Genomic DNA, 25,994 nt, shown 5'->3' on the forward strand with positions numbered 1-25,994 from the left:
CTGAATTGTGTCTGTTGTGCTGTAACGTGAGTTTCACATACTCACTGTAGTCAGAGCAGAAGCCACTGAAATACTAGTTAAATACATGGTGAGTGTGACGTGTAGGGTCAAGGGCGTAGGTTTTGTTTTGACGTGTGCTGAGATGAAATTTAGGTGTGCTTGAGCATCCCTAATAAGAGTCTCAAAGTCACCAATGCCTGACTGTGTCCGACGGTAACAAAATCCAGTCATATCTTGTTTAACTTAATGGAGTCTCACCCGGTTGCCTGGCAACTGCTCAAAACCAAGAAATAGTCTGAGGCTAATGGTGCCTTCAAATGAAACTCGCGAGAACAACATGGGAAGTCGTGTACACGATACGCTCGGCGGTCAAGTTAAGTCGTGAGAACGCTGCTGATGTTTTATTATATATATCAACATTATATTCATATAATATATATTTATATTAACGTTACGGTCGGTATCTAGAAGCCACAGAGGCTAACAATTTAGCAAGCAGGTAACATAATGCAGGATATGCAAAGGCATAATGGCAAAGGAAAAAGACGACGGCGTTGGGAATGTCAACATTTTCCTCAGACATATTGTAAAATTACGAAGAATTACAATATATTAACTTATTATGCAGCGAAAAATTAACTTCCATGGCCTCTGCCATTTCTGATAACGTCAACAAACACGTCACAACCTGTGAAACTTTCCACTTATGAGGTCATGAATACCACAAGAGTTCATATGGACTCTTTTCGTGAACACGGTAAACACGACCTCATTTGAAGGCACCATAATTGTTATTTTTAATACTTCGGTTTTTACAGCTCAAACAAATATGACAAAAAAACAAAGAGCAATTAGTGAGCTTTAGTTGTGCTGCAGGATGAATTTTGTTACAGAGCCAGGTGAGTCATTTCCCTCTCTAGTCTTTATTCTAAGCTAAGAGGCGACTGGCTGTAGCCTTTAACAGATACATTCTTCTCATCTAACTCTGCCAGAAAGTGAATAAGCGTATTTCCCAAAATCAAATTATTCCTTTAACTTATCCTGTTAATATATATATAATTTTTTTAATATGCAAGGGCATAAACACAACCACAAAAATACAAAAAAACAAAACAGGTTTCACGTTAGATTTCAATCTCTTTACAGTAAAACTGAGACACAATGACAGAAACCATGATTTAAGTCTCGAGGGCATATTGGCTACAGTTGCCATCACTGTGTAAAGTCTCCTGTGCTTGTGAAGGGAGATTATGAAGTGCTGTCATATAAATAGTAAGATTTTAAACTGTTTTCGGATCCATCCGTTCTGGAAGAAGATAGGAGGTGGAGCTCGGTGAGTTTTAGAGAGCCGAGGGTTTTCAAGCCGAGAAAATAATAAAAGTTTAGACGCTGCTGGGGATGTTAGCCGCCCCTTCTCTTGCGTATATGCTGCTTTACTTTCACAGCGTAATGTCAGTCATTCATGAATTTAAACATAACAGGTTGGTATTTAGGTTTTGAAATGAGAAACCAAACACTGTAATTTTGGCTTTGGAGTAAATTGTCCCTTTAAAACCAAACTCCACCCCAGTAAATAGTGAAATATGGCTTTCCTGCCCACAAACAATAAATACAGATACTCCAACTGTACGTAGACTATGGTTACTGTAGAGTAAAATGTAACTTTTCTTTAAAATCCCCACTCTCAGAGGTTGAGCCCAGAGCCCGGGTATTAGTCCCCTCCCAGAGTGAGCTGTGTCCAGCTCGGTGGTGGGAGGGAACACTAGTGTAATCTTCAAGTCCAGTTTATTTACAGTGGTGTTTGCCAGCCGAGGACCGGCTTGATGGGGGTCTATCGGAAGAGGCGATACATGCGGGGCAGACGTCCGTCTTTGCTGGACAGGGCGGCCTGGATGTGTTCGTACGAGGGCAGCTCCGTCAGGTCTCCCAGCGCTGCTACTGCGGGCTTACTGCGCAGCATCTTGGTGGTTACTCTCTTAATGTCACTGGCTGTCACGTTGCCTGGAAATTATTTGTTGACAAGTCAAAATATGAATAAACAAGGAGGGTGAAGTAAGGCTATTTCTACTTATTAAAGGGCGGGTCCATCTGCTTTCTGTTCTGTTTTTTTTCAAATGGAAACACACTCAGCCGAGGTAAAGCGGTTGTGAACGGGAGCAGCAGAAAAACGTACTTCAGCCACCTAAAAAATTAATGATCAGTTAAAGTGTAGGCTATATTTAGAATATTTTCACAGCTTTCCTTTGCCATCAGATAACTGTTTCTGACGGGGAACTGAAGCCATTATATCGCTCTCTTCAAAGCCACCAGACTGCATTCACTAAACCAGTGATTTTACCTCACAGAACACAGGAGTTGCTGCTCTAACCTACGGCAGGTCACATGAAAACAGGAACACGTTTTTAGAAGGGCTTGGGAAAATAGCATTTTGATGCTAAAACATACGTACTTTGACCAAAATTTGAATGTTGGGATTTGAATACATAAGGAACACAACTGGGAAGCTACAGAATGATTTATTAACCTAAAAAACAATGGACCCACCCTTTCATTTTTAATGTAACTTTTCCTCTTACATGGCTATTTTGTGACAGTACTCACTTATTAGATCACACAGTTCATGTGGCAGCTTTCTCTTTCCTGTGGAGAGAACCTGGCGACCAACATCTTCAAAAATAACCGGCCGCGACTCGAGGTTCATCATCAACATGGACTTGAGCTGAGTTTTGGCCCTCTCCAGCTCCATCTGGGTGTACAGGGGGAAAATAATTAGAGAAATGCTCCAAGAATGGTACACCACCTTTGTTTCTTTAATCAATAAGTTGTGGTGGGTTGCCCTGATAGTGAAACACAGCCATTACCTCTCCTGCGTTGCCAGCCATCTGAATGAACTCTCTGGTTATTATCTCCACCATTTCCCGCACCTGGAGATGAATGTATGAAATGATGAGAACTCTACATAAACATCAACAGAGACCACATAAAGAACCATTCACACGAGAAAGCCATATGCACATTTTGAAAACAGAACATAACTGTGCAACTAAGTTTTAGAGGGATATCTGACAAAATTTAAGAAAAGCTGTGATTGGTAAAAAAAAAAAAGAAGCTATTTGGATGTAAATGTACAATAAGACATTTGAACCCTGCAGTTATGAGCCTGTACCAACCTGTCTGGGGTCTGCACTGGCGTGGATACACAGCAGACCACTGTCCTCATAGCTATGGTGGTAGGAGGTGGCATTGTACATCCAATGATGCCTACAACAGACAAGGGAAACCACGAGACATTAGTGAAACTGACTATTGTTGTTGTATGGTGCGTGTCCAGAGGGGTGTTTTTTATCGCAAAGGATTGCCTCGCTTCCCAGCATTGGACGCTTGATGGACTGCCACTAGGCACTGGGCACCTGATTGGATGAACGCTTTCCTCTTTATTTTAGATCGACAATGGTTAGTTTAAAAGCCGGACGTCCCTGATTGCATAAAGTAGCCTAGACCTCAACTTTATGCACGAGGAACCCCCAACGTCATGCCCCGTCTCTCGAAACGCACCACTAACAGAATGCATGGCACGGCTGCTTACATAGACAATGAATGGGAAGCGTGGAAAGGACGGATCCTGTGGACACGTACCATTATACTAGTGACTTATAATTATCTGAAACAAGGCTGAATTGAGGTTTTTGAGACGTTCACCTGTTGAGCACGTTCAGGTAAAGGCGGGTGAACATGCCTTTCCCAGGTCCTCCTGCTGAAAAGGAACCACCTCCCCCCATCATCATGTTGAGCACCGCGAATGGGATGAAGTCGTCTTCCTGTGAAGAGACAACAGGATTTGTTTTATTTGGGAGCTTGTAGCTAACATATTCAGGATAGCCAGTCACTGCAGACACCTACCAGGAAGGAGCAGCTCTCCAGGCCGATCATGATGTGAGTGAGCTCTGGGATCGGGGTGGGGCCGAGACTCACATCCGACATATCCTTGTCCATCTGACAGATTATAAGAAGATGTTATTATCCTACCTTCATGACGTTTGTATCAGTGTTCCCCCTTTTAACTCTGAAATGTTCCAAATGAACACAAAAATACTGTTAAGTGCAGTAACTGTTGCTTCATATCTAACATCATTCCTCAGCCGAGAGCTTGTTCAATTTCGTCAAATATCAAAAGAGGTTTCTCATCTGTAACTACAGACAAACAGTCTGCTAACCTGCAGAAGAAACTTTGAGGACGTTTTTGCGAAATGTAATTTCTGGTTAATGGCTAATGCATTTAACATTTCTATGGTAGTCATCCTGTTTAAGTGACCCCCATGATACTACAAACAGATGTTCTTTTTGTCTACTACATCTGAAAAATCCGCCAGATAAATAAATGCTACCTGAAGACAATATTTAGAACCAAATCTGGTACAAACAACTTATAAACAATGAATCACCTTGATGATGCCACCGGTGTACTGTGCTACAGAGAGGTCCACGTTGGCCACTGAACTCGTTCCCCACACCGGCTTGGCGTCCAGCAGGTATCTCCTGGCACATTCAACCAGCTGCTCGTGCTCGATGCCCACTCCAGCCAGCACCATCCGCTCCGGACAGTAATAGTTACGCAGGTAGCTGTGGAGCACGTTCTTGTCAATCTTGTCCACGTTGTCTCCGGGACAAAAGCGAGGCAGTCCGACCGTGTTGCCTCGATACGCGGCCTGGAAACAAACAGTGAACCACTATAGCCGTTTTTTGGACCGGAGGAACTTTTTCATAGTTCTAAGAAGAACCCCCATTTCTATTGTGTCTGCACTGCAAGAACTAGGAATGATCTTAGTTCTTTGAACGCTGTTTTGAGGGACTTTAGCAGCTTCTTTTTGTGAGTACGTGTAAGTGATTGGTCGAACACATGAGCCAATGCAGCAACTGACATTTTTAAAAACCTTTTAGCCAAGTAAACAACAGGCAACCGGCAACACAAACAGCTTGTAACAAAAAAAAGTGAAAAAATACAGGCAAATGGACCGACAGCTAAATCCACAAGTTAACTCTAACCCAGTAGCACAAAGACTAACCCACTGAGCTGAAGAAGCCGATTCAAGCTGAAATCACAACAGGTACTTGTGTGATGGCTATTTTGCTTGGGTATTTATGATTGTGGCATGTGACAGAGTTGTTAATTTATTGTTATATTACTTTAAAAAAAGCAAAGAGAGCTTGGAGCAAACTTGCTGCTTGCCATGCTGCAGATGTGTGAGAGCACAATCTGGGTTTTCAGAATTGCTTAATTCATAATTTTAGGAAATTATCCCTGAAAAAAATGCCAAAGTTTTGTTGGTGAAAACTTAAAAATATTAATAACAGGATTATTTGGTTCCCTCTCTCACAGAAAGCCGGTGTAAGAGGGTCCAAACAAAGGATGTGACTCACAGCATGGATCATCTCAGTGAGTAAGGGTTCAGGGTCCGGCCTCATGTTTAGATCTTCTAACTCAAAGCGTACCGCCATTCTGGTCATCTCGATCTCTTCATCTGCGTGTAAACAAACATAGATCATATCAGACAGGCAGACATTTTGGACCCGTTCGCATGGATTTGTCATTTAAAATAAGAAAGGACTTACCCAGCAGGCGAGGCTGCAGAACAGCATCAGAGAGAAGACTGACCACCGTGTCCAGGCCCTTGACTTCAGCAGACACTGCATACATGGTGGTATCCCTGCACAGCAAAATCAATGATGCATCAACAGCTGTGTTTGCATACTCTCCAATGCAAGAAAGTTCACATATGGAAGGTACAAATGCACAAACATTACATTTTATAACACTGAGACAGGTATTCTGCTGAGAGTCTACACACCTTGATGTTTGGCAGTCACATATCCCTCCATGTTTTTCCAACGTGAGGAGAATTTCATCTTTACTCCCGTACTGAGCCGTGGACTACAGATAAAAAAATTACAGCATCACTTCACGTGCCTGCCTGACCTTTCAATTTGTGGTCTTTACTAGTTTGTTTTACTTACAGAAAAGGCGAGTTTCTCTACGAAGTGTGCTATCCCACTCGGGTACTTTGCTTCATGTCTGGATCCCGAATTTACTAAAACTAAAAAGAAAAAAGAAAAAGAAAACAAACATGTCATTCACTTCTGCCAGATCCTGAAGAAAAGTGGATATTATAATTTGCATATCACCGGTGAAACATACTTCCAACTGTGCAGAATTGACCAAACTTGTTTTGGGAAGCGACTCTGAGGCCATTTTCTAGGGTAGTGATCTTGGTCTCATATTTTTCCTGACCATCCACAGATGCAAACACGGGCTTGGGGATCCCAGGCAGCGGAGACGAGAGGGAGATATTTGGGTATCCGCCGCCACTGCTGTACTTTCTGTACGCAGCGATCCCAAACCTTTGAGAACAACAAAGAAATGTTTCTTTAACTTATTCTTAGCAACGTTAGGCTATTATGAAAACTGTGTTTAAATCCTTAACTTGAGCATAAGTTGCTAAACCTCAAAGTATACCAGGGTTTCCCCTGCACATTGTTAAACTGAGGCAGTAAGCCACCATCAACCATATACAGCTCTTCTAATCTAGTCCAGCTACTAAACAATGGTCTAATCAATTGCCACACATTAAATATATGACATCTGCTGTTTGAAATAACGTCTCCAGTCTTTGTTCCTGAAGTTTAATGTTTTATTTCACAAGATTTTGTAGATTCTTGTGGCAGGTAGACAAAAAAGTTAATTTCCAACACTGAACACCATTAATCTCAAAGATGTGTTTTGGTGATGTTGCTCCAAAATCTCCCATAGGTGACCTGTTAAATCAGGTTGAGAACTGGTAGCTAGGGGTTTCATGCATACTGTATGAAACCCCTTGTGCCTCGTAGAAGCCTCTATTATGTTTTATGTCTATTATGTGCACTCATTAATTAGGTTTTACCTTTAACTTGTCACCCATCTGTACTTTCTACATTGTTACACATTAAGTTGTTTTATGCATTGCAGTCAAAAATGTAACGTCAAAGGAACGGTGTAGCAATTACACTCAAGTGCCAGTTTATTAAGTAAACTTTAGCTAAAACTAATGCAGTCTTAATACAAAAGTCCTGCAATAAATCCTACCTTCACGACGGATATAATGTTCAGTTTATGTTGAAAGTGTATTTACAACGGACATGCGCATACCATGATGATAAATTAAAACAAGTATTGTCTATTGTTACGTTTTGTACTGTTTTTTTTTATCATTATCTTTATTCTGTTGTTAAGCTGCTGCAAAGGTACAAATTCCTGCTGGGATAAATAAAGTACTCTGTTTTATCTATTTAAACCTTTATTGATTCAGTTATTGTAGCAGCACAAAGACAGCAATACATAGATAAATAGAAAAAGCAGCAAATAAATGATAAGAGGAAGGCTTCTATAACACTAAAAATAAAATATGAAATATACAAGAGCATTTGGAGACAAACATTACGAGATAAAGTTACACTAGTGTGATTAATGATGCAAAAACAAGTGCAACATATTAACATAATATAGATAAGATATTCCTTTATTAGTCCTGCAGTGGGGACATTTGCAGTGTACAGCAGCAAAGGGGATAGTGCAAAAAACAAGATGCACCAGCTAACACAGTAAAAAAGAGCTAAACAAAGTGAAACAAAATATGAACCATTTAAATAGAAGGAAGTATAAAAATAGGAGCAGTATATACAGTATTGACAATAAACAGACTATTAACAAAATTGCACAAGTGGAAAATTATATTGCACAGTGAGAATTAAATGAAATTCCACCTGAAAATATCAAGTTATTGTTAGTTTTTGGTGTGTAAGTGTAAGTGGTCTACTGGGAGCAGTGCTGGTTTTAGAGTCTGACAGCTGCAGGAAGGAAGGACCTACATAGTATTAACTGGTAAATGATTATATAGTATGGGATGTGATACAGTATAAGGTGAAATGTAGTAGCATAACATAATATATAGTAGTGTGGCAGCTGCCAATTCTCTGGTGCTTGCTGTTGTTTCCCTTTTCCCTGGTGTTTTTTTGGTTGAGTTGCTGAGTGATTAGAGGGTTATTCAGTTCACAAGTTGCGCAGGGTGTGGGGACTGGCTCTTAAATGATAGTTGAGAGCAGCTTGGTGCATTCCCCTCTTGGCCAATCAGGGTGTAACGACGCCCTTTCTGTAGGGCTTAAAAGAGGAGGGAAACTGCACACCCAGTGTCATGCTGATCTCTCCTTCACTCAATGCAACATGTGTTATCAGCTTTACCAGAAACTCTGGTCTGTTTTGGGCCCTTTTGGGATTCTGTGATCTTTGTGTTTTGTTTGTTGAGAGTGTTGACTCCTAGTTGGGGAAACAAGTTAAGTGCCAACCAATTGGGTTACCTGCACTGGGACGATTAGGTGCTATTTGTGCAACAGCTGGCTTGCCTTACAATAGCCTAACGCCTGCAGGCTGTATTTTTGTATTCTATTCATTTGTTGATTTTCAATGAAACCCTTTATGCCCATTTCTTTTAGTGTATTTTATTTGGGAAAACTTTAAAAGGAGGGTAAAAGGAAAAGCCAAACCAATATCAGTTTCCTTAATTGTTTGTTATTATAGAGGCATTTGTTCATTATTGAAGAGGCATTTGTTCATTATCATTATTAAGGAGGCATTTTATTTTATATTATTATGTGGATGGGAACTGTTTTTCAGTCTTCTGACTGAACAACTAAAGTCTGGGGAACTCAGTACAGATATATAACATAACTTAACATAACATAACACATATTTAGTACAGCTGACTTTGCACTTCTCAAACTTTGATCCAAATATGTCCCTTAATATTTAAACTAACAAACATTCAGCTCTTCAACAAACTGGAAAAGCCCTCATAAATCACCAAACATATGTGTTCATCTCTAAATCTAACCTCACACATACTGGTGACTTTATGACATCATGATGTAACATCAGCCAACCTGACAGCAAGAAGACCACAGCTTGTTTGAAGGCTAGCAGTTAGCATGGTGCTAACAGAGGAAGCTAATCTGATGAGGACGAAGAAAGTTATGAAGCTGCGGACGTCAGAGAGAAACGTGACGCAGAAGACACTTAACGTGCCGGTAGTGTTGTTTCTCTGTATTTAACTCGAGTCTGACAGTTTAAGAGCAGTTATATTAAACGTTTCCTACCTCTGAACACGACTCCAGCTCCTCCAGCTTCTACACCTCGACATGTGAGCCGACATCTTCGATCCTCTGTGACCAGAGAGTGACCCGGATGATGATGAAACCTTCCTGAAGCACTTCCGGTGCAGAAACTCTACTACTGTGAAACAAAAAGATGACATACTAACAAAGATTGACATATTATTACCCACTTTTAACAATCCCAGTTTTTCAGCAGAAATTTACATAATTAATTTGATTAATATCTAAATATTATATCCATAGAATTATATGGCTTAAAAGAATACACTCTTTTTATACTTTTAAAGATACTGATTTTAAAACACATTGACTATGATTGAAAACTTACAACTCAAAAATTCAAAATTGGCAAAAACTATTACACTGATTAGATATTTCAAATTGATTGAATTGATCTAGACCAAGATTGTTTTTTGTTTTTATTAATCTTTTCCTTTCCTTAGATTTTATTCATTGTATAATTTATTTAATTTTTTATATTGTTTTTATTATTGTAATCTGTACATGTTTATGTAACTACTGTATTGAACTTTCGAAATAAAGCATGGAAAAACAAAAAAAAAACTGCTTTATTTATTTTTACAAATTTTTATTGTTATTATTATTATTATTATTATTATTATTAATATTATTATTGTTATTATTAATATTATTATTGTTATTGTTATTATTATTATTATTATTATTATTATTATTATAAAAAACAGCCAAAATAAAATCAAGTTAAATTAAATTAAATAGTTAAGTACTTTGGAGCACTTTCAACTGTATTTGTATGAAATAGTGTCATACAAACCTAACCTTAACTATTTAATTTAATTTAATTTAATTTAACTTTATTTTATTTTTGCTGTTTTTAATAATAATAATAATCATAATCATAATAATAATTATGATTATGATTATTATTATTATGATTATTATTCAAGACTATAAAAAATGCTATGGTAAATGATTCCTCTGCCAATTGTCTCTGTTTTCTTTCTACAAGTTTTTATGCTGCCATCTTGGAATAGAGATTTCCAACCTCAATATGGGACTTGGTTAAATAATTGTTAGATAGGAATAGAATAAAATAAAATAATAAAATGATTGATTATTATTATTATAACCACATTATTCTCTAGTGCACTGATCTGCAGGTGCTTTTCATCCCCTTTGTCTTCATCATGCTTTGTGTCATTTTATGATTGGCTCATGAGTCTGGAGCCGATAGTGTGCTTACTGAAAGATGAAGGTTTATTAAGGCTAAAACAACTGTCTGTGTCGCTCTCATTTGGGCTCTAAACAGAACAATTGATCCTTTAGAGTGGTCCGCAGGCCATTTAGCTCCACATCACTGAATCAATTCTGACACAGAAAAAGGCCAGCTCTTAAATAACGTCACCACTTCCACCTGATTTTAAACATTCAAGAGCTACAGGAGGATTTAACCAGCAGCAGATTAAACTAACTGAGTGAATAATATCCAATTAGTACTACAATGTTCTCAATCTTGCAAGCCACCACAGTTTTATGGTTCATATCTCAGCTTTCAGCCTATGAGCTCCAGGACACCATCCACCTTCTGAAAGAGGAGAACCTCCACCTGCAGCACCGACTGGAGAACCTCACCCGGGCTCTCAGAGACTTGAAACACCTTCTGAAAGGTACGAGCGGAGAGCTGTCTCATTATTGGATTGTAAATTAGTAAATTAATAGCCATTTGTTTGACATTTAACACAGTTTCTGGGGGAGAACATGACACTGAGTTTCTGCACGTCTGGAAGGAATGGTCCCAACACGGTAAGTTTGACATTATGAAGCACATCCTGTTTTTATGTCTTTGTTCCACCAACAGTCTCGTGTTTTGCAGGCATTAGTGCTGAGACTCAACAAACGTTGGAGCAGGCCCTCTGTTTATCCGAGCTCCACGGAGCTGCCCAGCCCATCTTCATCACTCCGGACCTCCTCCTCCTCCTCTCACCTTTCATCTCAATAAATCTGCTGCTGCTGTCCTGACTCACCTCCAAAAAACCTCATCTCATCATCATCAACGTCTTTCAACTCCACGAGTCCTTATGATTATAGGATTAAGAAAGTTAATGTGATTATTATCTTATATTTAATAATTATAAAGCATCGACCATCAAAATAGGCTACTGAGGTCATGTCATTTTTTGACTACCAACAAAACATCTCTGGAAAAATGTAAAGAATCACATTTAATTTATTCATTTGAACTTTTATCTGCTGTAAATGTTTTCCCCATACATTATGGTCTCAATGTTGTTTTTCTAAACTGTAATTCTGGTGGACAATAAATCTCTTTAACCCTTGTCTTTTGTTAAGATTGGCTTTACTTCCTCATTGTTTGGGGTCCCACAGACCCCACTGCAGTGTGTGTTCAAATTGCAATTCTTTTCATTTAAATATTTTTTTTTCTTTTCTTCTGACAATTCACATATCTGAAATGATATTTCTGCACTGCTTCTATCCATTGTTTATTATCCAACTTCGAGATGACAGCCGGTATCAGAGAAGATCTAACGCCGTATTCACAGCAGAGGACCGGCGAAGTGCGGCCTTTGGCGAGCGGCCATGCAATGTCTAAGAAAAGCTGCGGCGGCCGCTCTCGAGCTCAGCGAGCTGCGGCCGTTTGATTCTGTGGCGAAGTACAGCCAAACAAAAGTTGGGAAAAGTTTCACTTTTAGTGGCAAAGTGCGACCAGCGAGAACCCGTAGCCATTCAGTAAACAGATCCTGTGACATGTTGACCTATGTTGCAAAGAATTTCTTCCCGCCTGAAACACATGAATATGCCTCCTGGCCGGCGAGCCGCACTTCGCCGCTGCCTGGTGTGAATTCGGCGAAACACAATTTCTCACCTGGGATCAAAAATGTTCATCCTATCTTGTCTTTGTTTGCTCTTATAGTGAAGTAATAAATTAATCAATGTACGACAATTCAAAGATTCAAAGCTTTATAAAAGTAACATGTGTAGTGGAATGCAACGTGACATACTCAGGTTGTGCTGAAAGACTTTAAGGATTAGAAAAAAGTAATATAAAGGATAAAAAGTCAAGACACATTTTTTTTTAAACATGTGGTAAAGGTTAAATACATATGTCAGTATATCAACAGTTCATTCTATAGTAAATGGGTCTTTACCACAAAGAAACATCTATTAAACTGTGCTCTCTCACAGATTATGTTTGGAGAACTGGGATGCTACACCTCCTTTGGTGGATTTGTGTGTTTGATGTTGTCCTGAATCCAACATTGTTGCATTTCGCCTGCTAAATCAGTCTTTGTCTGCTTAATTAAAATGACCCTTCCTGCATAGATTATAAATCGGTGCATTTGTACTTTCATTTCCATTTGATTATGCTGAATGGATCGTCAATTTACATTTGCAAGAGCTTCATCTGGCCCCAGTAGACGACGTGTGGTGAGACTACAGTGTGTGTGAGCTGAGACAGAAGCCACTGCATGCATTCATCTTTTTTATGTACTCTTCTCCCCTTTTAACTTAAAAAGAGGTCAATTTGTGGTTGAAACAAGACTAAGAGTCTTCAGTCATCCTAGCAGCTCTGTGAGGCTGTACTAGTGGCACTTTGAGCTAAATGCTAACATCACAATTGTCTCACAATGACAATACTAACACGCATAATGTTGCTCTAAATCAAGTGTAGACCACACAATTAGATGTGTTTAGTGTTTGTTTGCTTAGTTCAAATTAATGTAAATCTTAATGCTGCAGCACACAATGATGCTGTACATATTTTTATAGTGTGCTTTCAACTTTGTAGCAACCATGTGGGCTCTTTCCTGTTGCTGCCCATAAAGAAATGGTTTTCCAGAGTTAGGTACGGAAGAATGTGACGGAACTTTGATATTGCCCAATATCAGTGTTGGACCTCACGAATGCTCATGTGGCTGAATGGGAGCATAATAAATCCCTACAGCCAAAATCTTGTGGAAAAGCTTCTTAGAACAGTGGAGGTTGTTAGAGCAGCAGATACATGCTTATAGTGGTAGAATGAGTTGTTTAACAAACACATATGGGTGTAATCTTAGTAGTATATATACAGTATATACACATTTCCTAATATCATGCTTCCTCACAGTGGACTTTTGGCTTCACATTTTGATTTATTGTTTTGTAAGGAGAGTGTTTTATCATTTTTGCTTCTGTTAACTGCCTAAAATACAGAGTATACAATTAATGGTTTTGTGCTTCATTAGGAGAGGGGGAGGTTGTCTAGCACATGCGTGCGGCTGTTGCTTGTTGTTCTCTCCCAGCTGTAAGCTCTGCAAATGCATCAGGAGAACAGAGGTTGTGCACAGACTGCAGACAGACAGAAACCAGACTGAAGACGAATGGGCTGACTGCAAACCAACACAGAAACAATCCATCAACAGAGTAAGTATCATTACCTCTCAATGCTCTTATGAAAATAGCGTCCATGTTGTCTTATATTTAGTCTTTTTTTTTTTACTACCTTTACACTGATCATTCAGTGTAGTGTGCTTTGTGTTTATTCAGCTGTTAATATTTCTCGTTTTCATTCATATGCAAATGCAGCTCTCATTACACAACATGCACTAAACCAGCACTGAATTTGTGTTTCTCTTGTTTATCTGTTGAATGCATGCAAGCGGTTTACAGTGCTTCATTTATTTGGTATTAATATTGTGGATGTTCAGCAGGAGGATGATGAAAGACACTGCAAACCAACAGAAGCTGTATTGTTTCCAAATGCTGTTTCTGAGTACCCTCTGGCAATAAAACTAAACAAAGGAAAAAACAATTACAGGCAATACAAGATGATTCAAATTCTAGCTTGTGTACTATTAACAAATATAAATAACAGTATAAATGTCCAAAATCTTTTGGAGAATAAGTGCAGAAGTGCCAGATTTAAATGCAAATTATTATAATGAAATGCAATTTAAACATTACTTTTCATCAATGATGCTCTGAAAAGAAGCCAAAATCCAAAGCAAGTCATTCAATGAATTGTTTTTATGTCACTTGACCTCCACACTGAAAGAAAAAATGAATAGAGATCTGCTTTTAAAGAACAAAAATAGAAGAATTTCAGCTTTTTCATTTGAACAAAACTCTAATACGGACAAAAACTAAATGTAATCATGTTAGGTTCTGGGGATGAGGTCCAGGTTATAAACTATAACTCCAGATTATTGACCGCTTAATCTGAAGTGATACATCCAGCTCATTCACTGCAGCTATAGCCCATTTTAGTCCCGTTGATGCAACCACTTCCTTATAAGTACCTGTGACTGACCAAACAGTAGTATTCCTTTGACAGTCTGTATTGAAAAAAAAAAGAGCATATGAGTCAGTGTGTGGGCTAAAAAACACCATAATGACATGCTAAACAGTGTAAATGATCTGTTGTGAGTCAAATAAATACACACCCACAGGCTCTCAGCATTATGTGAGTAGAACCAGCCACTAGCTCTGCTGAGCCAATCAAGCAATTCATTGATGCGTTTAGTTCAACAGTGATGACTAATGTACTAATGTCTGAAATCAAGGGGCCTTTGTTTTGTTTTGTGTTTTCATTGGTTCAAGCATGTAATCATCACTGGTGGGAGTTTGGTTTCACTATTTCCACATGTTTTCGTTCTTTCTTTCTTCTTTGAATATTTGATATTTTTTACCATAAACTTCAATATTGATAATATGATGCTACTGTGGGTATGATTGCTAGTAATACAATACAATTATAATCTAATCTAGGGGTGAATGATATTGTCTATAAATTGTTTATTCATTGATATTTTTAAAAAAAAATAAGAAAATTGTAACATCTAACTATATTTAAAGGTACAGTGTGTAGGATCTGGCGGCATCTAGTAGTGTGGTTGCAGATTGCAACCAACTGAGCACCCCTCCGCTCACTCCTCACTTTTCAACGACTGCGGTAACGTGAGACGCCGAGGACAAAACTGTGGTAACGCTGTTCACCTCACTCAGAGGCTATCCATACAATAACACAACATTAGGAGCAACGGAGGTCAGACGGCGGCTGGCAGTGACACGGTTTTGCACTCTGCGGCTCACGTTACTGCAGTTTCACAAGCATGTCGGAGAACTACGGTACAATTTTTGCTAAACCTGCTAAACGGATATATTTGATACAAAACATCTTCATGTTTCTCTCTGTGCAACGTTCACATTATTGCAAAGCACGCCGAACCCTTTAACCTTCATCATTACACATTCAGTTTGTGTCTCTTGAGGTCAGAATATATCTTTGGCGTGTTTCCCTTCAACATCCCCTAATATTTACTCGCTCAAATTCAGCATTGCATAAGCAAAATTTGTGGCACATTCAAACACTAAAGGATCAGCCCTTAAATGGCCATAGTGAGGATCATGAAAGCCTATGCGATCAGACGGGTAGCTTTCCTTGCAGAGGACCAATAACTGATCTTCATAGTACAAAGCTCCGCAGCCTCTTTTCATGTCACTTTCATTGAGTGGAGGGCCACAGTGCGAGCTCTATAAAGTGGCTGGGCCCATTCAAGGGACTAAAGAGGACAAAGCTGAGCTCGCTGCGCTGCCACAGACTCACAACCAAAATAGGAATGAAGCAAAGAGAAAAGGGAGGGGAGGGTATTAAGAGCAAGAGAGAGAGAGAGAGAGAGAGAGAGAGGTGTTAAATTCATCTGCTGAATACATTTACTAGAAACTGATCAAAAGCGAATCTATGCACACGGCAGTTTCAGTGTGGTAATGGTACAGTGAGTGTTTGTGAGAAAAAGAAGAGCTGAAGTCATATTATATCACTGAAGAATATCTCTGAGACATTTAATGCATGTAACTACATTGTCATAGATGTGCTCTCGGGTTAATTTTAGCGTGCCAGTTGCCTGATTAAGACTAGACACTACAGAGCTGTCAAAAAGCAAAGAGTCTGCATCAAAGTTCTTGACAGCAAGGGTTGAAATTGACCACATTTCCAAAAGAAACTCTTACCTATGCACGTTTTCCCAGCTGACACCATGGATGAAGCTGTATGGTGGTTTCCTCATGCCTCCCAGGGAGCTCTGCAGTAGGATGCATGTCTGTGTCTCCATCTGGACGCTCCCACAGATGACTTTCCACCTCGGTTTACTCATCCTGTCCAGCTTGGCAGTCTCATCCGAACTGGGTGAGTCCATGTATACTTTCTTTACTGTCCAACCACTAGATGTTTGCTGTCCCTAAACATCATGCACGGTGTCAACAGAGGGATTCATGGTCATCTGCTAACGTCCAATTCCTGTTTATACTGTGTGCTCCAGGTTTGGAGGATGTTTTCTTCAGTCCTCAGGACCAGACAGTCAGAGAAGGAGAGGGGGTTTTCTTCCAGTGTGTGTCAGGAGAAAGTTCACCTCCTGCGAGCATCACCTGGCTCAAAGACGGGACTCTGGTCACAAGAGGAAGACACATTCAGGTGAGCACTGATGCAGCTTTAGACTGATGAACCACTTCCCTGTAGCAAAAAAAATATTTATTTTGACCCAGGTGTATTATTACTGTATGCTTCAAAATGTGTTTTCGTGTTCAGGGTGAGTATGGAGGTGGTAGCCAGAAGAAGACTTCAGGCACTCTTCATCTTTTCAACGTAACATTAGAGGATGATGGGATGTACATTTGTGTTACGCTCAATCCTTCACTGAACATCAGCAAGAAGAGCAACGCAGCTAAACTAACTGTGCAGGGTGAGTACATCTTTTTGTTTTTTACTCTTACACTTCAATTCATACCGAGAAATCATCACTTTATGTCTGACTCATAAAAAATAAACACAAATGGCACCAAAAAATTATATTTTTTACAAGTCTAATTCGTTATAAGACTCTATTATTCTTAAGTGAAGTGAAAACTTTAATCTTGAACTTGATAATTCCTCTTTCTTCGAAGCAGTTTCAGTATTTTTTACACTTTTTTTCACTAGTATCCCAAAAATGTTGCTTTAATTGAAAATATATCTTAAAAACTAATTGGAGCAAGATAAATGATGCATTCCCAATTGAAAGATTTTTATTCGACTTTTCATTAAATGTCATATTTGAATACATTTCCTGCAGTGTGGTTGAATCTTAAAGCGTTGTCACTCTACCTTGTAGGGGTCCCTAGAAGGCTGCAGATCATCCAGGGCCCTGACAACATCACTGTTGCTATGGGAACAGAGGTCTCCATGCGCTGTGCTGTCCGTGGCTTCCCTGTTCCCATGGTGCACTGGTTCAAAGACGGCTGCCTCCTGTCGAACTGCTCAACCTCGTTTAGCCTCCAGAACAATGGACAGCTGCTCACATTCAGGTCCAACACTGCAAGGACGAGAGGAATATTCATTCTTTATTGTTAAATTGTAATGATAAACCAAGAAAAAATGATGCTTATTTTGCATTGAGTTTGTTCAGGAATATGTTTAATATATATAGTTTGTAACAAGTTGTGATCCACTCTGTCTGGAGGTTTTATACTCTGAATTTAAAGTCTCATTTCTTGCCGTGTTCTCCAGGAACGTGACCAGGGAGGATGAGGGCTCGTATCACTGTGAAGCATCCAACCTGAAAGAGTCCATCAAGTCGGAGCCGGCCTTCCTGCTTCCAGCCGGTACTGTGTGCCAACGTAAACTGAACTGTTTAATGTCACATTTTGAACACTACTAAATCATTTTCACAGTGCGTGAAATTCCTTGTTAAAACAAATAAGACAAATTTAAAGGAGGGTGGGCGCTACTCTTCTGCGATGGCGCTATTGGTCGGGATGGAGTCATCAGCTGTAACCGCCGTATGAGAGCAGGGCAGAGTGGCGGCTGTAAGCTAGCCAGTGGGGCACGCTCACATGCACTAAAAGCATGCCCGGCCGGCCCGGCTATGTCAACAAAGCACAGAGAAGCTCTGATTACAACACACACAGAGAGAGAGTGACTTCATTCTCTGCTCAGGTAGACATTACTCCACTATATCTTTACATAGTATGGGTATCGTATAGAGCATCTTTAATTCGTAGTTTCTATCTCAGACCACGTTTAACATACCTGTTCCACCTGTTGAAAAAGCTTCTTGAACTCTAGTAGCTTTTACTTCTGACAAAAGCAGAAGCAGAAAAATGAAAACAACAGAAACAATCAAATTTTTAAAAAGGAATAAGCACATTTGTAGTATTATTTAGTCCATGTTTTAACTTTTTATTGATTGTTTTACTTATTTTATAATATAGCTTTTGTTTTGAATGTGTGACTTTTGCAAACAAATATGTACATTATGTGTAATTATATGTATATTTTTATTTTGTACAGTTAAATATCAGAAATAACAGTTTGCAACATTCTCTTACTCAAACAGGGAAAGAAACACAAACTGAATCACAGATAGTAACTTCAATGAATGAGAAAGATTTGGGGACTTTTAAAGTCAAATAGCTCAAAAGACAGAAACTTTTATTCACATGACATGACTCTTGATGCTTGTGGTTCAGTGGTGAAACTATGAAAAGTACAAACGTATATTTAAGTGATGCACATGTTGTGTTTCCAGATATGGACTGGGATTTCGTCCAGCAGCCCGTAAACCTGACGGTGAAGAGAGGAGAAAATGTTACAGTCACCTGCAGGCCTCCGTACAGCCGACCAGCAGCCCAGGTGTCCTGGTTCAAAAACAACCAACTTCTCTCAACTCCCACAGATCACGAGACTGTGCTGCCCAGTGGAGACCTCTTCTTCCACAGGTGTGTGTGTGTGTTTGGTTTGTTTTTGTACATTGGCGTACTGTAGTTGAGAACATGACAATATCCAATATTACAGCTAATAATATATAACATTAGCGTTCGGTAAATTCATTAGATCATCACCAATTTCATGCTTTCAAGGTTTCTACAATCTTGTCTTGACTTTATTCTGTGCAGTGTGCAGGAGTACGACAACGGGAGCTACTTCTGCAGAGCTTCCAACGTCCACCTTCAGAGATTTCTCACCTCTAGAAGAGCAACTCTGACCGTGCTGGGTATGACGTTACAATAGACCCACCATACTGTTGCTTCATCTACGTGTGTAATAACAGTCATTCTTTTCTCTTCCTGGCAGCCCCTCCATCTGTGAAGCTGTGGCCTCAGGTGTTGACGGTGCCTGTGGGTGCTCAGGTGGTGCTGGACTGTCAGGTGTCCGGTCACCCTCTACCCTCCATCAGCTGGGTGAAGAGAGGCCACTCCAAGCAGACTGGAGGCAAGATCACTTTGGGGTACGTTCAGGTTGAGGATATTTTCTGTCTTGTAACCCCAGATCATTTACTTAAGTAATACCACAGTGTAAAAATACTCATACAAGCCATAGACTGTACATAAGAATTGGACGTAGTCACCGTGACGTCACCCATTGGTTTGTGGACTGCCGTTTTGAAGCCTCGAGTTCAACATTTTGTCCGTCGCCATCTTGGTTTTTGCAACCAGAAGGGACACAAGAAGGTGGAGCTAAGTACAAACCTAACGCTGAATAAGACATTTTGAGACGATTAAAATACAAAACTGTAGGCTACTTAAGTTCAGTATTTACTTCCACCAAAATTGCATGAAGCAGTACGACAACTGCCTTACAGTATATGTATACTGTATATATATAGTATATTACCATGTTGATCTTTCTCTCATACAGATTGAAGAACGCCACTCTCTACATCCAGTCCGCCCGGAGCTACGATGAGGGAGTGTATGTGTGCGAGGCCTCCAACACTCTGGGCCACAGCCGCAAAACAGCAATGCTGAGAGTTGCTGGTAATTTTTATACAAATTTAACTGAAACATAATGTACCAACTCCTCCTCAAATCAATAGTTGAGGTCCAGGAGAAGTCAGGAGCATGTGAAACTGACTTTTTTGGCACAAACACTATTGAGACACCATTACAATTCTCACTTTAAATCTTGTAGTGATCACTTTCATTGTGAGAAATATTCACTGTTTAAGGCACAAGTCATTTATAAAGCTCATTGCTACTCAGTACAGTCTGTATACAAATACAAACTGTGCTGACGTAGCTATATTGGCTTCAAAGCAGAGCACATGGACCTAACCATGATATCCATATATAACCATATACTTCAAATATTTACCAACAAACTTGAAGTGAGAACTGGGATTGTGCATATTTTACTGGTCTTAAAAAGACAATGTGACATGTACAAGAGTGCATTTTGTTCACAAAACAATGGTCAAGTGGCACAAAATTGTATTTCTTTGCACAAAATGCTAGCCACATGTCACAAACTTAACATTGTCTTCCTCTAATGGCACATAATTCAGTACAGTGAGGGTGCCTATTTTGCATAACAAAGGTAGAATATGACTATATTTACCTCTTTCCTCGTTCCAGTGAGTCCCATCATAGTGACCTTTGTAGGTCAGGTGAGCTGCAGGATCGGTGCTTCAGCGGTCCTGCCCTGCAGGGCTGTAGGGATTCTGCCCATCACGTACACCTGGACCAGGGGCAGAGCAGAGAGACAGTCCCCCATCAGTCCCACTGAAGACAGACACATTGATGGTGAGTCCAAAGTGTCATTGGAGTTGTATATTTTCATCAGGTTTTTCACCAGGTTCTCACTGGAAGCAGCAAACATGAACTTTAATCTACAATACCTAAACTGGATGTGGTTTATGAATTGTTATCTTATGCAGTAGATGGAGCTCTGCACATTTCCAGTGTGCAGTATTCTGACGTCGGGGAATATTACTGTACAGCTGAGAACCGAGCAGGACGACACCAGAGACGTAGCATCCTCACCGTCGCAGGTATGTTGACATTACATATAACACATATTATTACAAACATCCATGCACATACTGTATATTGTCTTATTATCACAGTAAATTTAAAGAGGGTGTGTGGTGTGCTGTCATTACATGGGGTACTTCGAGGCGTACACTTACAGTACATAGTTATACGACAAGATGCTTCCTTGAGCCCATATCCACAAGTTTATTTTTGACTATCTTTCATGCTGTCCTCTGTCCTAAGCTGAACACCGACCAGCTGATAGAGGCAAGCAGACAAGACTGGTTTTGTCTGCTGTGAGTAATGACGTGAAAAATTGAAAAATCTCTGCTGTGGCTTATGTGGTGACACTGTATGAAGCTGTGAATTATTCTTGAATGTGTGTGCTCTTAACAACTTTACATGTGGTGACTTTCCATTGTCAGTGTGTAACATCACTGCTCTGATATTTGTGGCCTATTGCCTGCTTATTACTGTACTTGTTTTGTGGCCTAGTTCATTTCTGATTGAAACATTACGCCCGTCCTGAAACTAAGAGTCTGTCATATTGTCTAGGGCACCGACACTAGCAAAGACCTGCCTGTTTCCCAATCCAGTGACTCTGTGGCTGAGCAACACATCGAGACAACACATCATCCACATGTACAGGCACAGCATAAGGACGTCACATGTATGGACTTAAAGAAAAACTTCTATATGTTATAAAATATGTATATTCCTGTAAAATAAAAAAAATTTTCCTACTATTTCCACAGGCTCCTTATCACACTGTGATGCTACGACAAACAGAGCCACCGCATTGTCGACATTTTCAAGGAGAGCAGTGGCTGAGCTAAAGATGCCACCGCGATCACTTGGCCATCTTTTACAGCACCGCCTGAATCAGCCAACAACCAATCCGACCCAGCCGTTAGTCACACAGATGCAGCCTCCCATGTTACCACCTCCTCCACATCCACACTTCCAGGCAGTAGATCTCCACACCCAACTGACCGGTGATCCTCTTTTGATTTCATATAGTGAACCAACAGTAATACACAGCCAGGCATCAGTAGATACCAAGGAAGTTTTGGGTACAACCCTTCAGTATCTGCTCACTGAAAGTCGATCCCATTTGACATCATCACGTACACAATTTCAGCATCAAGTCAGTGATGAATTGTTGATAGAGCCTGATTCTCAGGGCTCTAACATCCGTGCTGTGTCTGTAGCCAATCCAATCACAGAGCCCTTCACTGAGACGGCAAACCCTCCAGTGGGTGAACCCTTCGGCTTTCTTAACTTGGATTCGTATTCGCCGACTCCAACACAGAGTCCTGTAACCCAAACTAAGACGAGCCACTCCGGTTCAGTCACCCAGTCTTCTGCTTTACAAGCTGAATTGCAACAAATGCACCAGCTGGTTACAAAAAGTAAATTTTACCAATCCTACCATGAGCCAACCTCAACCCAGATTTCTCACACCGAACTCGAGCACCAAGGTCAACGTCTACAGCGGCCTTCACCAACCATCTCACAGATATCTCAACAATCATTCACTCAAAATCTTTTTCCGAAGTTCCAGCTCGAGCTATCGACAATCCCGAATCATCTGCCCTCCACGCAACCTCCACCGTCTTCAGTTACGAAGCCTCAACAATCCCAAAATCACAGTCAACTTTCGCCCGCAACTTCAACCACGTCTACACTTCCTCAATCATCTCCAACACAACATCCACTGCTCCACTCACAACCACCACAGACAGAAACATTTCCACTCCAACACATAAACCCGCCTAAAATCCAGCCTTCAATCTCAACCATCCATCAGACGTCCAATCCTTCAACGCAGGACTCTGAGACTCCTGTTGTCCATCAGGTCAACATGTCCGATCAGGTACAGCTAAATACGAGCCAGAAAGGTGACCCAGTTCAGAAGGCTAAACCAGCCAATGACACAGAGCTGACAGAGTGGCTGAAGAGGAACACCTCCCAATCACCGATGACCAGCAATGATCAACGGTAGGTCAAAATAAAATATGGTGGACTTTATGGATTGTCGGAAAAAAAGCAGCAAGATTTCACTTTAGTTTTGTGTTTTTACGCTCCAGAGTAACGCAGCAGTCTCCCTCATGGCTGCCCGTGCTGGAGAAACATGACATCCCCATCGTGGTGGGAGTGGGTGTGTCTCTGGCCTTCATTTTCATCACTGTTACCTTCTATGCTGTGGTCCAGAAGAACGAAACCGCACCAACAAGCCGAGCAGGTCAGAGATCTTCAGCCGCATCAAATGTCAGCACACCTATTTCACATTCTGAGCATGGTAAACTTGGACAAAATACTTATTCTTCAAGGAATAGTTTGACATTTTGGGTAATGTGCTTATTCGCTTTAGGGCGGAGAGTTAGATAAGAAGAATGACACCACTCTCATATCTGAGAGTGGTGTCATTCTTCTCTCCACCAGAAAGCGATTAAAGCACATTTACCAAAATGTCAAACTATTCCTTTAAAATCTAAATGTCCTTGACAGCTCAGAGGAATCTAGGCGTCCCCATTCGACACACTGGAAGTCGAGCTGCAGGACGTACATACGAAAACAGGTAAATACACTATTACACAGGACAGAGAAATGCACGAGACGAGGCCTTGAAAGTGATCTTTTTACCTGTTTGTGTTTCTTGCACAGAGCTTTTGAAGACGATGACTGTGTGGCAGTGATTGAGCAGAGCCCCAACACATCAGACACCCGCGCCCGACCTCCAGGACCGAGCCTGGTCACGGTGCAGATGGAGCCCACGTTTGAGGATCAGGAGGACACACAACCCGCTCTGGACGATCACTCAGTCACCGTAGAGACTTATCCTGAGCCCCTTCTTGACACAAAGGTTTGACAACAAAGAAAAACATGAATGGAAATAGAGTGGTGCAGGAATGAGTCATAAAACCCAGAAATGAGGTAGCATTTTAGCACTTCTGGTTCACTCGTCTGGAAGTCAATGTTTTTTTTTGTTAGATGCCTGAAATAAGGTCTTAGGTAAGAGACTTGGATACCCAAAGTGTGCCAAATAGGTTTTCTACCTCTTGAAAGGGAATCTGGCTATAAAATACTGCAGATATCCACTACAGGAGGACATGTGCATGACATTTACCCCATGCATCATCAGATTCTACCATTGTGCACGATATAAAATCAATAAAAAATAACTAAATTGTATAATTTTGACTCCAAATGGAGTAGTTTTATTATAATAATGAAATATGATCAAGTAAAACTTCACTAGCAATGTAAATACGATAACAAAAAAGAATCCAAAGTCAAGGATGTACATTCAATATAAAAACGGTGAAAAATATTATAAAGTCAAAATACAATTTCTGTTGCGTTGATATTGTAACTAAAATATTGAAATCATTTCCAAACAAACATTTGGACAAAATACACTTGGAGTGTTGTTTTAGTAGCGTTAAGGCCTCGTCTTTTAGAAACAATTCGGAAAAAAAGGCCACCGCAGCATTTTAAATGCTAAATCTTCTAAGATAAAAAGAAAATGTCTGTGACTTGTCCTCTAGTGCCACCCTTCGCCTTACTCACAAGAACAGCAAAGCTATCTAACATTAGTGTTGATGTGTAGTTAGAATTGCAAACCTCATGGTGCCATCAGACTTGTTACGGTTTATTTTATCGAACCTGTTAAATGATCATTATTATCATTATACTATTTCAGATCGATCCCTCTCTTGAGGAGGAGAAGGGCTGCAGTTTGTCCCAGCCCAGCATCCAGCTGCAGTGTGCTGAGGACTGGACCAGTAACAGAGGAGACAACCGCTGCAGCCCATGCCAGGATGCCTTGCCTCCCCCATCACCCTTACCCTCCCGTTCACCTTCCCCCTCGCCACCATCCAGACGTGAGGAGGGCCTGCGCTCCTCGTTAACCCTGCAAAGTGCTGAGGCGTGTGCAGCACCCATCCACCACAGCCTCAGCATCTCACATGGCAACCCTCCCCTGCTCCTTTCTCACCACGTCTCCTTGGGCCTCACTACCGTCGCAGTGGATGTCCATTTTTACCCAGCAGCCACTGCTTCGATGGCAGTAGGCACTAGCACTCATATCAATTCAGTCTCTAATTCCACTTCGGTGGCGACACCTCTGTTCAGTTCCCCGTTAGTCAACAGTCAGGAGAATGACCAATCGACTGCCAGATTTAATCAGAGTAAGTAGCAACAGACATCCTCATATAAGATAAGTCATCAAAAATATTTTATAATTTTAAAAGGAGAGATTTTGATATGAAAAAAAGTATTTTTGGACATATATTTGGAATTTAATATCTGAACAATTAGCACAGGGCCTCAGGATTAGAACTTGGAAAATGTATTTTTTATTTTCTTTAAGAATGAGGAGTTAGAGCCTGGAGGCGATTATCTTAGCTTAGCATAAAGATTGGAGGCAGGGGCAAACAACTACTGTATATGGCTCTGTTAAAGTTCAAAATACACCTCATCTTAAAACATAATCTTCTTTGTTGAATCTGTACACAAACAGAAATGTAAAAACTGTCATTATGTGGTTTCAGAAGGAGTCGAAGCAAAACAATTTCTTGTGCAAACAGTTTATCCATTCACCTAGCACATCTGTATTGAGGACGTAACCTGCCAAAATCAAAAATATATGAATAAATAAATAAATAAATCATTAAATGAAACAAAATTAATATTAAATAATATAAAAAAAGTAGCCATTAATTCATTGATTAAATGTGACATAAATTGATATTACTGTTTTAATTTGCTTCTTTATTTATTTATTTTTGTATCAGTTCACTTATCTATTTACTCTTCTGTTTAATTTCCCTTTTATTTATTTATGTATTTATTTGTATTCATTTTTTTAATGTTATTCATTCATTTTTGCACTTATTTTTTTTATTTATTTTACGTATTTATTTATGTATTTATGCATTTATTTATTTATTTATGCACAGTTTTCCGTTTGCATTTCACCAATTATTTATTTCCCCAAACTTATTAATTTCTGTATTCTTTTCTGT

General features: G+C 40.0%; 2 protein-coding genes across 2 annotated transcripts; one reads left to right on the plus strand and one right to left on the minus strand.

Moving 5' to 3' along the window:
* Positions 1 to 846: 846 nt before the first annotated feature.
* On the minus strand, positions 847 to 9,557 carry pmpca (peptidase, mitochondrial processing subunit alpha). Its single transcript, XM_037778635.1, has 13 exons — positions 9,181 to 9,557; positions 6,194 to 6,396; positions 6,013 to 6,092; positions 5,847 to 5,929; positions 5,611 to 5,705; positions 5,419 to 5,519; positions 4,443 to 4,706; positions 3,901 to 3,993; positions 3,700 to 3,818; positions 3,171 to 3,261; positions 2,862 to 2,924; positions 2,602 to 2,746; positions 847 to 2,001 (listed from the first exon to the last, which is right to left on the minus strand). The coding sequence occupies exons 1-13, from the start codon at positions 9,354 to 9,356 to the stop codon at positions 1,832 to 1,834; spliced, it is 1,683 nt and encodes a 560-aa protein (XP_037634563.1). The 5' UTR covers positions 9,357 to 9,557; the 3' UTR covers positions 847 to 1,831.
* A 6,867-nt stretch (positions 9,558 to 16,424) lies between these two features.
* Positions 16,425 to 25,715, plus strand: LOC119493265 (hemicentin-2). Its single transcript, XM_037778420.1, has 18 exons — positions 16,425 to 16,452; positions 16,497 to 16,648; positions 16,763 to 16,916; positions 17,325 to 17,517; positions 17,720 to 17,814; positions 18,741 to 18,930; positions 19,108 to 19,205; positions 19,286 to 19,439; positions 19,850 to 19,968; positions 20,566 to 20,733; positions 20,868 to 20,981; positions 21,208 to 21,260; positions 21,520 to 21,634; positions 21,720 to 22,965; positions 23,055 to 23,209; positions 23,476 to 23,545; positions 23,632 to 23,830; positions 24,671 to 25,715. Exons 1-18 carry the CDS (start codon positions 16,425 to 16,427, stop codon positions 25,163 to 25,165), a joined length of 3,798 nt encoding a protein of 1,265 aa, XP_037634348.1. The 3' UTR covers positions 25,166 to 25,715.
* Positions 25,716 to 25,994: the final 279 nt, after the last annotated feature.

Source organism: Sebastes umbrosus, chromosome 8 (assembly GCF_015220745.1).
Source record: "Sebastes umbrosus isolate fSebUmb1 chromosome 8, fSebUmb1.pri, whole genome shotgun sequence".
Lineage (NCBI taxonomy): Eukaryota > Metazoa > Chordata > Actinopteri > Perciformes > Sebastidae > Sebastes > Sebastes umbrosus.

Coding starts and splice junctions, on each gene's coding strand:
- LOC119493265 (XM_037778420.1), top strand. CDS start 16,425: ATGCACGGTGTCAACAGAGGGATTCATG. Junction 16,649..16,762: donor CAAGAGGAAGACACATTCAG/GTGAGCACTGAT, acceptor TTTCGTGTTCAG/GGTGAGTATGGAGGTGGTAG. Junction 22,966..23,054: donor ATGACCAGCAATGATCAACG/GTAGGTCAAAAT, acceptor TTTACGCTCCAG/AGTAACGCAGCAGTCTCCCT.
- pmpca (XM_037778635.1), bottom strand. CDS start 9,356: ATGTCAATCTTTGTTAGTATGTCATCTTTTTGTTTCACAGTAGTAGAG. Junction 5,706..5,846: donor TGTGACTGCCAAACATCAAG/GTGTGTAGACTC, acceptor TTTGCTGTGCAG/GGATACCACCATGTATGCAG. Junction 2,925..3,170: donor CCAGTGCAGACCCCAGACAG/GTTGGTACAGGC, acceptor ATTCATCTCCAG/GTGCGGGAAATGGTGGAGAT.